General features: G+C 39.9%; 1 protein-coding gene across 3 annotated transcripts in view; it reads right to left on the bottom strand.

Annotated features, from left to right (window-relative positions):
• The window catches only part of LOC139949663 (scavenger receptor cysteine-rich domain-containing protein DMBT1-like), a 30,616-nt gene extending 14,607 nt beyond the window's left edge, over positions 1-16,009 (bottom strand). For 2 of the 3 annotated variants that reach the window (XM_071948120.1, XM_071948122.1), the window contains exons 1-8: positions 15,859-16,009; positions 11,836-11,864; positions 6,828-7,157; positions 5,635-5,958; positions 4,065-4,406; positions 2,290-2,616; positions 1,251-1,586; positions 408-770 (exon numbers count right to left, since the gene is read on the bottom strand). In XM_071948120.1, the coding sequence (XP_071804221.1) occupies positions 408-770; positions 1,251-1,586; positions 2,290-2,616; positions 4,065-4,406; positions 5,635-5,958; positions 6,828-7,017 (1,882 nt within the window). In that variant the 5' untranslated portion in view covers positions 7,018-7,157; positions 11,836-11,864; positions 15,859-16,009. Of the gene's footprint in view, positions 1-407; positions 771-1,250; positions 1,587-2,289; positions 2,617-4,064; positions 4,407-5,634; positions 5,959-6,827; positions 7,158-11,835; positions 11,865-15,493; positions 15,564-15,858 lie in introns of those variants that run through there. The other variant, XM_071948121.1, reaches the window with a different exon arrangement.
• Positions 16,010-16,312: the final 303 nt, after the last annotated feature.

The raw sequence follows: 16,312 nt of genomic DNA, 5'->3' as shown, positions 1-16,312 counted from the left end.
ATTTCCTCGCGGAAATCTGGAGGGCAGCTTTTCCAAAAGGGACAAACTTATTCCAAAGATCGTCTAAACAGTTGAGCGGTCATGTTGGCGTAGTGGTATTTATTTCCTTGCCTTCCATCTGTAGGACCCCATCAGTTCAAATCTCACTTGGGGCACTATGTGGATTGGGTTTTCAGTCCCTTCCTGAAAGTGTGGCTTTTCCCAGGACTTGCTTTCTAGGGTTTAACTCCCACATCTAAAACGGAAACTTCCTTATTCGTCTTCTCTACATGGGGTTCTTGGCTAGTACAGTGATTTTAATCACTTAAAAGTGCACTTTTATAAGAGTCCTTGGGCCGACAACCAGAGTAAATTGGATGAAACGGTTTCATACTTCTATGTTCAAATAATTTATTCTTCAATCTTACCGTGTGATGAATTAACATGACTTGAGACGTTATGAAGTTCTGGAGCCTTGGATCCTTCCCCACAGGTTACACCAACCACCTCACTATGACTGCAATTATCACTAGACCAGTCACTGTAGTAACACTGATCAATGCTAGTTTCATTTCCAATGCATGTCACGTTGTTAAGGAGTATCCCTCCCTGTCCCTGTACGAGGTGGGCTCCCTGCCAGTTTGCTAGAGTTGCAGGAGGGTAGTGGAGCTGGCGGCAGATGACACTGGACTCAAGCATGCTCCATCCTTTATTGCAAACTGCACCCCATTGGTCTTTGTAATACACCTCCAGTCTGCCTTCATAAGGGCTGGTTCCGTTGACAAGGCGAACTGCAAAAAGTGTATAAGTATTTTTTGAACATCATTGCAGCAATTAAGGAATTGATTGAACTCAACACTGAGAACTGCGACTCAGGATAAAAGACTTGGACATGCGACTCATTCAGGAAGGTACACGTTTGGTAATTACTCAAAACAAATATTAATTTAAAAACTGACTTGGTAACGAGCATTGGAGAGCTGTTGATAGTATAAAACATTGTGGGAAACGACTCCCCCGATGAAGTAACGTAGTTTTTGAGAAAGAGGTAATTTCTCACTAAAATAATAAAAGACTTCTAGCTAGAAGTCTTTTATTCCCATCTGAAAGCACACAAATTTGTCCAACAAGGTTGCTTTTTCTTTCATCATTTCCTCGCAACTTGGATGACCAATTGAGCTCAAATTTTCACAGGCTTGTTATTAGATGGTCATGATGGGATACAACAAGTGAGAGACTGGTCTTCGACAATAATCAAACATGTTACTCACCTTGTGAGGGTGAATTCAGTCCAATCCTACTGCATGTCACTCCAACCTCTTTGCTATGAGTACTAATGTAATTCGACCATCCCCAGTGGTTGCACTGTATGATATTTGATTCACTTCCATTACAGCCCTCAACATTCAACCAAAGAAGTCCAGTGCCTCTCCCGAAGTGAGCCCTCCCCCAAGCATGCGTTGCGGAAGGGTAGCCCAACTGCCTACAGATGACATCCGCTTCTTGCAATGTCCAGCCTCGACTACAAATGGTACCCCAGTAGCATTTGTGGTATATCTCTACTCTTCCTTCATATGGGGTGTTCCCGTTCACCAGTCGGATCGGAGCTTTATAAATGGAAAGTTAAAATCACTGTCAATTTGTCAATTTACCAGCAATGGCTTCATATGAAAGTATGCACAATTGATGGCATACAACACTATATGTTATCACACAAGCGCGAGTATTTCGCGAATTTATCTTCCAGTCTCACTTGCAACGCACAAAATATGAAATTTCAGAGCGTTTTTTTTCAGGCGCACAAAGATTAGAATGTAATTTTTGCACTGTCCGTATACGTAGCATGACAAAATGACATTTCACAATATGCACTTTGAAATAAAAACAGAGGAAGTAGGATATAAAACAGAGGTCGTAGCATATATGATCCCCCTAGTAGTTCGAGCTTCTGATTGGTGGACTGGAAGATAAAATACAATATGATAACATTTGTATTATAAGAATATTTCTTAAAGGCACTGGACAGGTTTGGTAATTTTTGGTTTAATTTTTCTGGCGTTTATGTTTTCCAAAACGGGTCCTAAAATTAAGCGCCAAGGTCGTTGAAAATTCCACATTATTTCAGACAGGAGGGTCATACGATCTTGATTTTTGTTTCATTTAAAATGTTAAGATTTGCCTGTTTAGATTAAGATGATCAACGCAAAAATGAAATTTACTCGATATTCCTCATCATCAGAGCGGGTCACATGTTTTATTTAACAATTCACTAACTATTTATTAGAACACTTGACAACCACAATTACTTACGGGGTAGTTGAGGTTCCACATTGCAGATCACTCCCACATCATAGAAATGAGTAATCCCACGTGCGTTTTCAAACCACTCCTTACGGTCGCACTGATCAATGCTTGTTTCATCTCCATTGCATATCATGTGGGTCAAAAGTACTGGCCCTGTTCCCCGGCCGAAGTTACCAAACCATAAGGTACTGTAAGCCGAGGGAAAGCCGAGCTGTCGACAGATTACATTGGCTTCTCTAATGTTCAAGACTTTACCAGAAAATGTACCCCAGAAGCATTTGTATAAGATTTCCACACGCCCCTCATGAGGGCCTGCTCCATCGACCAGACGAACTGGAAAGGTGCAATGTCAATGAGATAAGGTCAATGAGATGTTAGACAAAACAAAGTTGGATTAAGGGGTCTGTTAGAGTTCATCTTTTACAGTTGATTGAAAATTAGTTTATAAATACCTCAGATAGTTTTGCTATTCCTATTGGTGGAGAGTGCGTCACATGGGGGAACGCCCACAAATGCATATCCAAAAACTGTTTCAGTCATATAATAATGCAACACACGTACAGAGCTCAAGGACGAGTTTCTTACTTTATTACGCCTTTTAACCAAAAAGATATTTATGAATGTAAATAAGAGAGTATTGACTCATTCTTGAGCTGCCTTTATTGCAAGGCCGTGACCCTGCCTGTTTTAAACGGCAGTTTAAAGACATTGGACACTATTGGTAATTGTCAATGATTAGTCTTCTCACTTGCTGTATCTCAACATATATGTATGTATGTACAAAATAACAAACCTGTGAAATTTGAGCTTAAGCAGTCGTCGAAGTTGCGAGATATGAAAGAAAATACACCCTTGTCACATGAAGTTGTGTGCATTTCAGATGCTCAATTTCGAGACCTCAAATTCTAAATCTGGGGTCTCGAAATCAAGTTTATTGAAAATTACTCCTTTCTCGAAAACTACTCCACTTCCGACAGGCCTGTGAGCGGGTCATGAAAAAAAAAGCAGGAAATTGTTTTCCGGATTTTGGGCCAGCACTATACGAACGTAATAATAAACAAGACATTCACAGAAACATATACATGCAGGCCACAATTCTTACATGTAACAATGTGTTGTGCATCCTCACTTTCAATATATTTTTGTACCATTCCTTTAGAAACAAATCCACAAGCGCGATGAGTCCTCGTCGTCGACTGCCATATATTTTTCTTGTCCCAAAAATACACACCTTATACACAACGCTCGGACGTCGCGTGGGGGAAAACCATGTGTGCCTAATTCTGTCTCAAGGTGTTGGCTTTTTAGTAAAGCGCCCTCTATTGGTGCAATGGAACAATGACATTGAAGTACATGTAAAATAGACATCGCGCTAAACGAAAAATTAACAACAACAGCTCCAATGAAAGCCCAACATGGAGCATTTTACCGGGTCTAGCCCCCGACTCACATGTCAAAATCAAATCGCAATCAAAGTGCTTCCCGATTCCAGGTACGTGCTGCTTGACGATCTAGTTCGGATGTAAAAAAAAGAAAAAAGAAAGAAAAACAAGGAACAGGAAAAAAGCGGAACCCAAGAAAAATGCGGACTGTGGGAAAATTAAAAAGAGCGGAAATCTGCTTTAAAGCGGAGATTTCACAGCCCTGTTCTGAGGGAGCCGATTCTCACAATGTTTTATACCATCTTGCAACCTGTCCCCATTACTTGTTACAAAGTGAGGTGTCCATCTGCCTTTAAGAACGATCGTCACTACCCTTTTTATTCCCTTATTGAAACTCACTTTTCTCAGTTTCTTCTATTATCAGATGTTCTTCACCACACCTCACAGCAGCACCTCCTGCGTCAGAACATGTTTGGCTCATCCACGAACTGTAACCACATTCTGCTATACTGGACTCGTTGCCATCACACGTTACATTACTCCAGAGAGTCAGTCTTTCACCCTGGCCAAAGTGAGAATTCTGCCAAGCCTGAGTGGCCGTTGGATAGCCTAGCTGTCGACAGATGACTTGAGCATCCTTCAAGTCCCAGTTATCCCCACAGATGGTGCCCCATATGTCTTCCTGGTACACCTCAACTCTCCCTTCATATGGAGTTGATCCATTGACAAGCCTCACCAACACTAATCAAAACAAAAAAGACTTTCAAGTGTTTGATCAAGTGGTGTTATTGTTATAGTGTTTGTATTTGTATACTTAAACCAAGATACTTATAGTTGCTTTGTCTTTTTGGATGTGACTTTTAAGACACTGGACACCTTTGCTTTCAGATGCTTGATTTCGGGACCTCAATATCTAATTCTGAGGTCTCAAAATCAAGTTTGAATATTTTAGAGGAAAACTACTTCTTTCTCAAAAACTATGTTTCTTCAGAAGGAGCCGTTTCTCACAATCAACAACTCTCCATTGCATGTTACCAAGTAAGTTTTTATGCTAACGGTTATTTTACCAATTGTGTCCAGTGCCTAAGAATGTAAGCCCAAGCCAACGTTGGTAAAGCGAGTACAAGTCAAGTTAACATCACCAAAATTGTAGCCTTGATCAAGGCTGTGTAGACTAATAAAGCTAAAACCATAGAGCACCTCAGCCGCCCGAATGCAACCCAGTCACCCGACTGACTCTAAACGGAATAGCACACCGTACTCTCACGCACACCCACACAGCGCCTGTAATGTACATCCACGCAGCCCCATCACACACACACACCGCAATCGCCCACAATCCTAGCCCGTGAGCCATCAGGCTTGAGTCGAACTCAATTCCTAGTCCTAAACTCAAGTCCTACAACACACTCTGTTGTAGTATCATCGGGTCATGTTCTCTAAGGCCGTGTCCGAATTTTTGGCTACGGATGCGGCTGCGACCGTTGCCAGGGGTGTTACTAAGGGTGTCCTATACTTCAATGCATGATGACGCGGCGATCCGGCCGTAGCCATGGCCGTAGCCGCCAATTCGGATCCGGCCTAACTCTCAAGAATCACAGTAATACAAGATGGCTGCCCGCATGGCAACTGTGCCAACACAAGAGGGCGGTATAACGACACATAACATAACAGTGTGGTAGGGGTGTCTGCGCTAATACTTAACTGTAAAGTGAAATACTACATTTGCATATTTCCATTAATGCTAAGACTTTTTTCACACAGCGTCCTCTGGCAACCCACAATACCATGTGGCATTCTCCGCCAAAAGGACCTTCGTCTTTTCTCATAGCTTTAAGGGATGCCAAATACATCAAGGATAGTGAGGTAGGAGAGAAAAGACTGTTAAAAGCTCCCTTCAACCTGTTTCAGTGACCATCACAGTCAATTTCTTTAAAACAAAAATTGTGTAAAACTTGTTTCCACTTACCGGTTGTAAGGAACGATGTTTCGCAAGTCACCCCAGCATCTTGGCCATGGTTGCAGTATTGATTGTTGAACCAATCATCATGATTACACTCAACTAAACTGGATTCGTTCCCATTGCAGGCAACTTGATTAAGGATGATTGGCAAGGATCCTTGGCCGAAGTGAGCCCCCGACCAGGCATGGGAAGCAGATGGGTAGCCAAGCTGTCGGCAGACAGTATCAGCTTCCTTGAGGCCCCAGATGTAGTCACAGATGGTTCCCCACTGGCACTTGAAGTACACCTCCACCCTGCCTTCATGGGTAGTGGTCCCATTGACGAGTCGCACTTGAAACATAAATGTAGTTGACAATGCTCCATTTCAAAGCTCAATCATTAACTCATTGACAGGTAACAAAAACCAAGTTCGGGTGCGAATGTTTATAGTAGATAAGCAATTTAAATCATATGTATGCATTAAGCTATTTCACTTTGTAGGTAGTGGTCCCATTGACGAGTCACACTAGAAAAACAAACATTGAAACTATGGTGTTCGCATACATGTATGTGCTAGCTTCTCACATTTGTTTACATTGCATTTATGCCTTTTCAACACATTTTCTATTTGTTGCACTTTAGTTTTACATCATTGGATTCCGATTGCGTTTATCTGAGGTGGGATTCAAACCAGGTTTTGCTGAGGTGAAAGCCAATGAAAGACACTAGCCAACCTGTTCCCCATGCACAGACCCGCCTACTCTGGTGGAACATAAATCAGTATCAAAATTAAAAATTTCACTAACTAAAATCTCTCTCCTTGTTCAAGCGCCTGTTTGTGAGTACCTTGTGGGTAGATATATGGGCTATATTAGACTGCATATTATTATGATAACATTATCTTCATTCAAATACTCAGCAGTGACACTTGTGTCCTTTAGCAAGACATTTAACCATTGCTTCGTACCTTCAGATGGGACGTAACGCCGTTGATCCCATGTGTAGTGTAACGTGTGAACAACCCAGTGCATTTATCTGCGCCGTAGCACCTTGTAAACCCTTATGGTGCTACATAATTGAGTCTCAGAATTCATCACTGCATCTTTGGAAGTTTGTGTATATATACGCGCCTTGAGTACCTTGTTTGGTAGATACGTGCGCTATATAAGACACCAATGTTATCATTCATCATCTTCTCAAGCTAAGTAAGATTTGCTTACCTGCTGGCAATGTGTTGAGATCACATGAAACTCCAACATCAGCAGCATGAGTGCAGAAGTGATGTACAAACCAGCCATCGTGATTGCACCGATCAATGCTGGACTCGTCCCCATGACAGCTGACACGATGCATGAGAATAGGTCCTGTGCCTTTCCCGAACTGATTGCCCGGCCAGACCTGGGAAGCCATAGGATACCCAAGCTGGCGACAGACCACGTTGGCATTTTTAATAGTCCACAAAGTGCTACATACTGTCCCCCAAAGACCCTGATAATTCACCTCCAACCTTCCTTCGTATGGTGTCTGACCATTGACAAGGCGCACCTTAACTGTACGATTGCAAAGAAAAAGGGGAAAACAAATTGGCATGAGAATAGTCTCTTTATGCTGCATAACGTTTCCGTTAAGCATCAAAACAAACTGCACACTCCAAAGAGCCTGTGACCCCCCTGGTGCTTCACTGTGGGGACAAAATCGGTCAAAAGGAGGAATTCAAATTCATCAGTTTAGCAATATCAAATCCAAATCAAATCCAAATCATAATTGCTATTTTTGTTCTGAATGACATTCCGGTAAGTATTTGCCAAAAGATATGATACTTGATTAATTGCACACAAAAGGTTTTTTGACAGTGCCAATCAGATATCTATGCTAATAAGAACAATTTTTCTGACACGCATTTAAAATTCATGCATGTTCCCCTAATCCTCTCAAACTAGGATTTCCTATCAATGTTTTAAATAGTACAAAAGAAGAAGCAAAAAAAAAAAAAAAAAATGTCACTGCCCATGTACATAAAAGAACACCCCCTGTTTAATTTTGGTTAATTCCTGTTTTGCGTATAGCGCCCCCTACGGTCTGTAATGGGGGTGATTGAATAAGGGGGTAATTGAATGGTCCCCTCTGCTCTGCTTCCAAGGTTGTTGTAACTTGGGAATGACCCCTGTTTAAGGACTTTAAAGGGTTTGGGTACTTTTTGTAGTTCACAAAACACAATGTTCACAACAGACCACAGATAAATGTGACCCGACAAGATTGGTTCTTTATACAAGTATTTTATTCACAAGCACAAAAGATTTTTAAAAAGGGTTGATGCGTAAGTCTATAAAAGAACAGAAAAGAAAAAGATTATAAGCAAACATAAGATTATACAATAGAAATGTAGAAAATACAAACATTAAATCAAAATAACCAAAGTAAACCTGAAACATTAAATTCTATGGCAAAGAGAAAATGTCTCCAGCGCAAGAAGATAAACTTTTACAATAGAGAAACACATTTATTATTATACCCTTTTAGCCAAAGATAAAATAGTTCCTCAGTCCACCTTATTAAATATTCACGAAAACTCTAGAGTCCAGTAAAGAACACTAAGTTTTAACACTGCTATACACAATAGACAGGACTGTCCAAAAAGACAAATACATACTAATGAGCTAGCAACATGGCTGTAACATAACCAATCTAGATAGTGGTTCTGGATGTAAGCCACCTGTGCAGTGATCACATAGCAATTAACTATACCATGCCCTCATCACACACACAGCACAGTATTGATAACTGCATCAACACAGAGTTATGTGATGTAGCTAAACCTATGTCAACAAACCAAACACACAGCCATGAACCTTGGAAGTTCCTAAGACATTCCACAGCTGGTGTACTTAATTACTTAATCTCTACATCTCTGCAATAAACAAACCATAGCATACAATACTAAGAATCTCATGTGGGGTCTATGCTAGAACCTAACACAAGAAACTGTAAATCTCTGAAGTTTCATGGAATAGAAACACAGAAATCTAATGTACAAAAGAAACAATAACTTAATCATAACTGAAAGACCTTAATGGCAAAATGAGCAAAATAAGGAATAATAACAATTATCAAAAGTGACTCAATCAAAGTTATCCTAGCAAGAACTTTGCAATGAACTAGGTAAATCAATTAACAAGAAAAACCAATAATGAAATGAAATCCATACAACTAATTTAAACTTCCCTGTGACATGAACACTAAAAGTATGGACATGGAAGAGTCTAAAACAACAAATAACTATACACTCCATCTTCAATGACATGTAAAGTAAATTATAATAAACCAAACTATTTCTCAAGGAAACTTGTAAAAGAACTCTTTTCCTTCCTCCATATAGCAAGGTTAATTAATCCAAGGAAACATTATCCTCGACTGTTTCAAATATAAACAGAATAAAGACAATCCAAAAAGGACAAGTTTGGGCAAAACACTGGCTTAATTAGTGCTTCCAAACTAAAACAAAAGTAACAACAAATGCAAAGAACTACAATTGTATAGACAAAGGAAACTTATCCATTTCACTTAAAATACAGTGAATCTCCTTAGAAATGGCAATAATAATAAACACAAATATGGATTGTAGTTTAGCAGTAATAAGAAACAAAGAAAGATTTGGTACTTACATTTACAAGGATGGGAATAACTCTGAAAACTGGAATAGCTCTGAGACTCTTGGAAAATGACTTGTTCACACGATGATAACTTGCAATGGAATGACTTAGTTGCACAATAGCTACACTATACCTGGGGTAGAGCTGGGGCTGACCACACTGACCATACCCTGGGAAATAAGACCCTCAGCAGGTGGGCTGCTGCTAAGTCAACCATTAGTTAACTTAAGAGGGGGCAGTCCCTTAAAGTGCCTGGTCACATAAACATTAAACTTATTTTTAGCCTAAATTTTAAAAAGGAAACATTTCCGTTTCCAACTACCAAAAGCGTTGTTTGAACCAGTGGATTGTCCGTGGGTGACGGTAAGCCAGCCTAATTGTAAGCTCACACTGGACACTATTCGTATTTACTCAAAATAATTATTAGCATAAAACTTACTTGGTAATGAGCAATGGAAAGCTGTTGAAAGTACATTGTGAGAAACGGCTCCCTCTGAAGTAACAGAGTTTTTGAGAAAGAAGTAAATTTCCCACTAAAATATCTTGATTGATTTCAAGACTTCAGCTGAGGTCTCGAAATCAAGCATCTGAAAGCACACAGCTTGTGCGGCAAGGGTGTTTTTTCTTCAATTATTTTCTCACAACTTCTGTTACCAATTGAGTTCAAATTTTCACAGGTTTAATATTTTGTAAATATACACCAAGTGAGAAGACTGGTCTTTGGCAATTACCAAACGTGCCCAGTGCCTTTATCATCGAGGCAAGTGGCTCCGACATCCAATTGTTCACAAAGAAATTCTTTGGCAGTTGTTATTTTGGGAGATTTTGTTTATTCTTTTCTATTTGTACTTACACATTATGTGAAAACACAAGGAAATATAGAAAAGAAAAGTAATTTATAACGGAAGAATGAAGTGAGAAAGGAAAATTATTTGACTCGGCCGGCGAGCTAATGAAGGAAGGATTTTGACTCCCCCGCCTTTTTTCACTCGCATATGGCGACAGTTAATTTTGAACCCTGCAAGGGCCTGCAATTGAAAATGCTCCGTCTCCTGATTTTGTTGTGGTTGGGGTATACAAAGGTTACAAAAATATGGGTTATACCAACAAATGGCTCATCAAAGTTGGCTGAACACCAGTTTAGTTCTGTGGGAACTTGGAGTCACACCCAGACTTTTGATGAGACAACATATCGTATGAAATTGCAGAGTACAACTAACCATGCCAACATTTCTCGCTAAGTGTGAATTGCGAACATTTGTGGTGTGGTTTTAGGTTTATTTATTGGGTTACCTTGGGTCGGACGAGTTGGTCTATAAAAAGCGTTTGAAACCGTTTGTTATGAAATGCATATGGTTAGAAAGATGTTTTATAAGTAGAATATAATGATCCACACAAGTATCACTCAAAATTGCACGGTTTTCATTTTACGTCGCCAACTAACACAGTCGGCCATTTATGGGAGTCAAAGTTGTTTTGACTCCCATAAATGGCCGACCGTGTTTGTCGACGAGGTAAAAGGAAAACCAGGCAATTTCGAGGCATATTTGTGTAGATCATTGTATTATACTTTAACAACATCTTTCTAACCATATCGATGTTATAACAAACGGTTACAGGACGCTTTTCAAAGACCAACTCGACCGATCCAAGGCAACGTGTTCCTTTAAGGGCTTTATTAGGTCAAACCAACTAGTAGAGTTGTATGATTTATTGGATTTTGGAAATTAAATTATTATGTTATAGTTCAGAGCACAATTTGGGGTTTCGTTGTAATCTGTCTAAGCTTGGGCGATATCGATTTATTTTATTCACGTTATATCGCCGACAATATATCGCAATATTCGATATAATCGCGATTAATTAAATTTGACACCATCAGTCTTCAAACTCCAAGTGAAAGTTGTAGAAGAGACAGTCATAGCATAAAAGAGGTGTTCTAATGACCTATTCTTCTGGTTTTCCTCCAAACCTATGGGGTGCAAGATTTCTCAGCTAGGATCACGATATTGTGATACTTAATCGATATCGCGATATATCGTTATTTCGATTAAAACCAAATCGATCCGATATCGGAACATTTCCAAATTCGTATCGCGATATTCGATAATATCGTGGTATCGCCCAAGCTTAAATCTGTCCATGTGATAACTCATCCCCTGCAAAAAACACTTCACTGTAAGGTCCACCCTGGGAAAATCCGACCCATGGTGTGACAGTACTTGTTTTCGAATAATCTTGGTCGATCAAAGTTGCTTATTAAATTCAAGGAACATTCATAAATACCTCAGACAGTTTCGCTATTCCTTTTGGTTTGTGCACAGGTTAGCCCACAACCTCGTTCCCAGACGTACAGAGCTAGACGTCGGGAAATAGATAAGTTTTACAGAGTTTCCTACTTTTATTTACGGCTTTTAACCAAAATGGCATTTATGAATGGGAATAAAAGAGTAGTTACTCATTCTTAAACGGCCGTTTAAAACCTTGCAGGGTCCTGGCCGTGCGATAAAGGTTTAAAACCGCCGTTTAAGGCCTTGTCACTACCTTTTTATTCTCTTTTTTTTTTAAATAGACTTACCTCCTTCATCACTGGCTCTCACAAGGAATCTGGGAAAGGTTGAAGATAAAAATAAACAGAGAATAAGCAGTGAAAATTGTACACTCAACCTGCAGTAAAGCTTCCACATTGTTCTAGACTCGAGACCTCTCATGTTTATGGCTTATTCATGATGCCTGCATAGCCCAAAGAAAACACAACATATATGGGTTCTCTTCGGAGGAACAAATACCAATTTAGCAATGCTCTTGAGGCCAATTAATGGATTATTTTTTCAATAAATTTAATTGCCAGCATCAAACATAAAGGGCTGATCTACCCCAAGCGCTTCATTATTATTGTTTATATATTTTTCTAACAATAATCACACAAATAATTAGTCTCAAAGGTCGGACTTTGTTTTTAAGAACAGTTCAAAACTGGAAAAGTTGTCAGTGTACGTCACGTTCACAGCAGTAATGAGGTTGTTAGCCCGGCTCACGAATACACTGTAGACTTTCACGAAAGCAATCAATTATATTTGCCAATCATAAATACCCAAGACAGCTAATCCTTTCTGATTGATGGAGAGGAGGTCACATAATAATAATATTGATTATAATAATAACCAGGTTTTACAACAGGAGGGCGTCACTCTCAAAGCGCTTCCAACATCATTACTGGGCCATCGTTTAATTCATTCCTTAAAACATCTCAGCTCCCAGTGCAACAAATATGCGCTACTAAGCTCAATCAATCACAAGACTCCGCAAGTTGAGTTTTAAAGTTTATATCTAATATTACTAATTGTTTACTGGTAAAATGCTCTGAAAAATGGGGAAGGTAGGTTTTGGAAAGATATTGTATCTGACAAAAAAATATTCTGGAAAAATAAAGAATTTAGTTTTAAAATGCAGTCATTTTAAAGTGTGTCGGGCTTGTACCATCTTTTGAAGAGAAGTTCATTATGTTCATTCGTTTAAAATGGTTTAATATTTAAAAAAATCTTTTCCTTTTCTTTAGTGTCATTATTTTAAATAAGGGAATCAATGTGTGGTACAGAAGTTTTCTTCTAGTGGTTTAATCCCAACGAGGCATGGTACTTGATAATTTTACCGAGACGAAGTCGAGGTAAATTATCAAGAACCAGGCCTCGGCGGGTTTAAACCACTAGTCGAAAACCGATTCAACACACTTTGATTCCCATTTATAAATACCTTTTCAGTCAAAAAACATCAACACTTTTGGTAAAAAAGTAAATTAAATGCAAAAACTATAACTGTTCAATGATTTCTTTCAACACAACACCCAGCTATGAAATAGTAAGGCACACTGGTAAACAACCGCTCATAAGGAGATGCTGTGCTCGCTGCGCGTATCGCGTGATGTGGCAAACTGTCTCGGCCGTTGCTCTCGACCAACAGGAATGAAGAAACCGTCTTATAAGTACAGGTGCAAGCTTGCATGTCACGCCCACGTTTCAACACTTTTTCCTAGTCATAAACAAAGGTTTATACACACCCACATGACGCGCTCTCCACCAATAGGAATAGCGAAACTGTCTGAGGTATTTATAAATGGTTCACAACATCTCCCTCATTACTTCAAAAAAAATCCATGGGGGCCCTTTAAAAAGGAAGGGGATTGGGACACTAAACATATTTTTTGTCTTCACTTCATCGCGTAAACAAGGGTGTGACGATTTCTTTTTGAATGCCATCGATATAGCACTAATCACTTCATCATTATTTTGCTAAATTCATTTTCTACCACTAATTACTCAACTTAATTAGTCTCAAAGCTCATACTTATAAAAAAGTAGATAAATATTTGAAAGTCATCATTGTGCAACAGGTTAATCCTTTATCCTCATTATTTCCACAGAAATAATGATGCTATAATTAGACTCGTTATACTGTAGACTCTAATTAAGGCAATTACCATTCATATATGCAAAGTCCGGACAATAATATTTCTTTTGTATTATTAACAGTCCGGGATCCACACACTCAAGACCTTATCTCCAAGATCGACATGATACAGAGACAGGCAGCCCACTTTGTCAAGCATATTACGATCCACCTCACAGTGTAACCTCAATGCTACAAGATCTGCAATGGCAGACACTGTGCGAGTGACGAGCAAAAAGCGAAGTCATCATGCTTTACCAAATCACTCATGGTTTATTTGTGGCAATACCATCCTGTCCACCACACCTAGTTCCATCAACATCACAAATCAGAGGTCACCCTGTGGAACAACCTTCCAGCATCAGCTGTGTGACTGCCCAAACCGTGGAGCAGTTTAGGAGCAGGCCAAGTCCACTGACCCTTTGTTAGGACAGATGGGTGGCGTTTTTTACTTGCACTTTTTTCACTTGTACGGATGGTTCTTCAACGCCTTTGGAAATCTTAACGCCACCCTGCAATCTCAGGAGTTTCCTCCAGTTTCTCCCTGTAGAAGTCTTCGACTTCCTTCGGGTCGAGTTTGCACTTTTCGCGGACTTTATTATCCAAGGTTTCCGCAACAAGAATCTTTTTTTTGAACTTGTAGAGGCTCTGAACCCGTTTGTGTTCACTTTTCTTTCCTGCTCGTTTGGGGTTAGATTTGCCGGTGTTTGCTCCTTCTCGTACATCAACTTTCCGCTTGCTAGTTTTCGTCCTTCCCGGTCGCGGTTTCTTGGAGGTCTCAGCGTTGAGCAGCCGTGTGCTTTCTGCTTCGATCTCCTGCCAAGCCGAGGGCTCGCTAGGTCGAGCTTCCTTGGCAATGCACTTACCATTTGAGTCTCCGGGTTCAAACCTACGAACTCCAAGTATGCCTTTTTGTTTAGTGCTAACGTCGGTGTCGGCACTGGGACCGCTGACCCATCCTCCTTTATCCCTCGTGCAATAGCACACCACAATCTCAATTTTAAACGATAATTATTAATTATTGCCCAGTCTTCAGTATTTTTCTTATCTAAATTTTTACTAACGATAATTGTAAATTTATTGCCCAGTTTCCAGTATTTTTCTTATCGCTTTTCAGTGGTTTTTCTTGTAATTGTATATAGCCATTGTCTGTTTTATAATGTTTTTACTGTATGCGAGCATTTGAATTACCCTTTTTGGGATCTAACAAAGGTCATTGTATTGTATTGTATTGGGTACGAAGTGGCAAAGGTGCGAAGTGTCAGACATCCAACACGGAAGGAGGGGCACCAAGGCTTGTGGGCACCCTATTAAAAAAAGGAGGAAGGGCATCTTTACAGTCGGAAAAGTTTCCGTATCCTGTCACCACTTGTTCATCTGTAGTGTTATGAAATAAAATAGTATCTAATATGAGATCCCTATTTGCAGGATACGGAAAGTTTTCCTCAAGGGCAAAAGGTCAACACGAGGCCGCCATACAAAAGTTTTCCGTCCAACAACTACCTCATGTACCTAGCCCTAGCTAGTAAAAGTGACAACATTTCTCTCATAAAAAGAAGGCTTAATAAATAAAAAAAACTCTTCTCCTCTTCTTTAGTGTCATTATTTTAAATAAGGGAATCAATGTGTGGTGAAGAGGTTTTCAACTAGTGGTTTAATCCCAACGAGGTCTGGTTCTTGATAACTTACCGAGACGAAGTCGAGGTAAATTATCAAGAACCAGGCCTCGGCGGGTTTAAACCACTAGTTGAAAACCAATTCAACACACTTTGTTTCCCATTCATAAATACCTTTTCGGTCAAAACCATCATCACTTTTTGGTCAAAAAGTAAAACAAATGCAAAAATTATAATTGTTAAATGATAATTCTTTCAACACAACACCCCTCCAGCTATGAAATGGTAGAGCCCTCCGCTGCCCTCGCGTAAACAACACCTTATAAGGGAATGATGTGGGCGTCGCGCGTATCGCGTGATGTGGCACGACTATTTCAGCCGTTGCTCTCGACCAATAGGAATGAAGAAACTGTCTATCTTATAAGAACAGGTGCAAGGTCGCGTTAACAAAAGGTTTATGCACACCCACGTGACGCACTCTCCACCAATAGGAGTAGAGAAACTGTCTGGGGTATTTATCGATACAAAATTATACTCACAGAAAGTTCTACGACACTATCCATTCCTTCCTGAATAGTGTTTAGACCGTGGCCAAAGTGAGGACCAATCTTCCTAGGGCGACTCTTCCACACCAGTGATGTCGGCGGGTCGGTTTGACATGTATGAGGCGAGAGTGGCAGCAAGTTAGCTGTCGTTTGGAGACGATCACGCACGTGTGTGTGTGTGTGTGTGTAGAGACCCGTCCCTACATTATTGAACGTGTAGTTGGGGGAGCCAACTTCAATATTTTTGAACGTTCAATAATGGCTTACCCCAACTACACGTTCATTAATGAATTCCCAACTACACGTTCAGTAAAGGATCCCCATTGCCATTTTTGAATGTGTAGTTGGATAGCCATCATTGAACGTGTAGTTGAGGAGCCATTATTGAACGAGTAGTTGGGGAAGATTATTGAACGTGTAGTTGTGGTGCCATTATTGTACGTGTAGT

Source organism: Asterias amurensis, chromosome 17, assembly GCF_032118995.1.
Source record: "Asterias amurensis chromosome 17, ASM3211899v1".
NCBI classification, from domain to species: Eukaryota; Metazoa; Echinodermata; class Asteroidea; order Forcipulatida; family Asteriidae; genus Asterias; species Asterias amurensis.
This window is presented reverse-complemented; position numbering and strand designations above follow the sequence as displayed.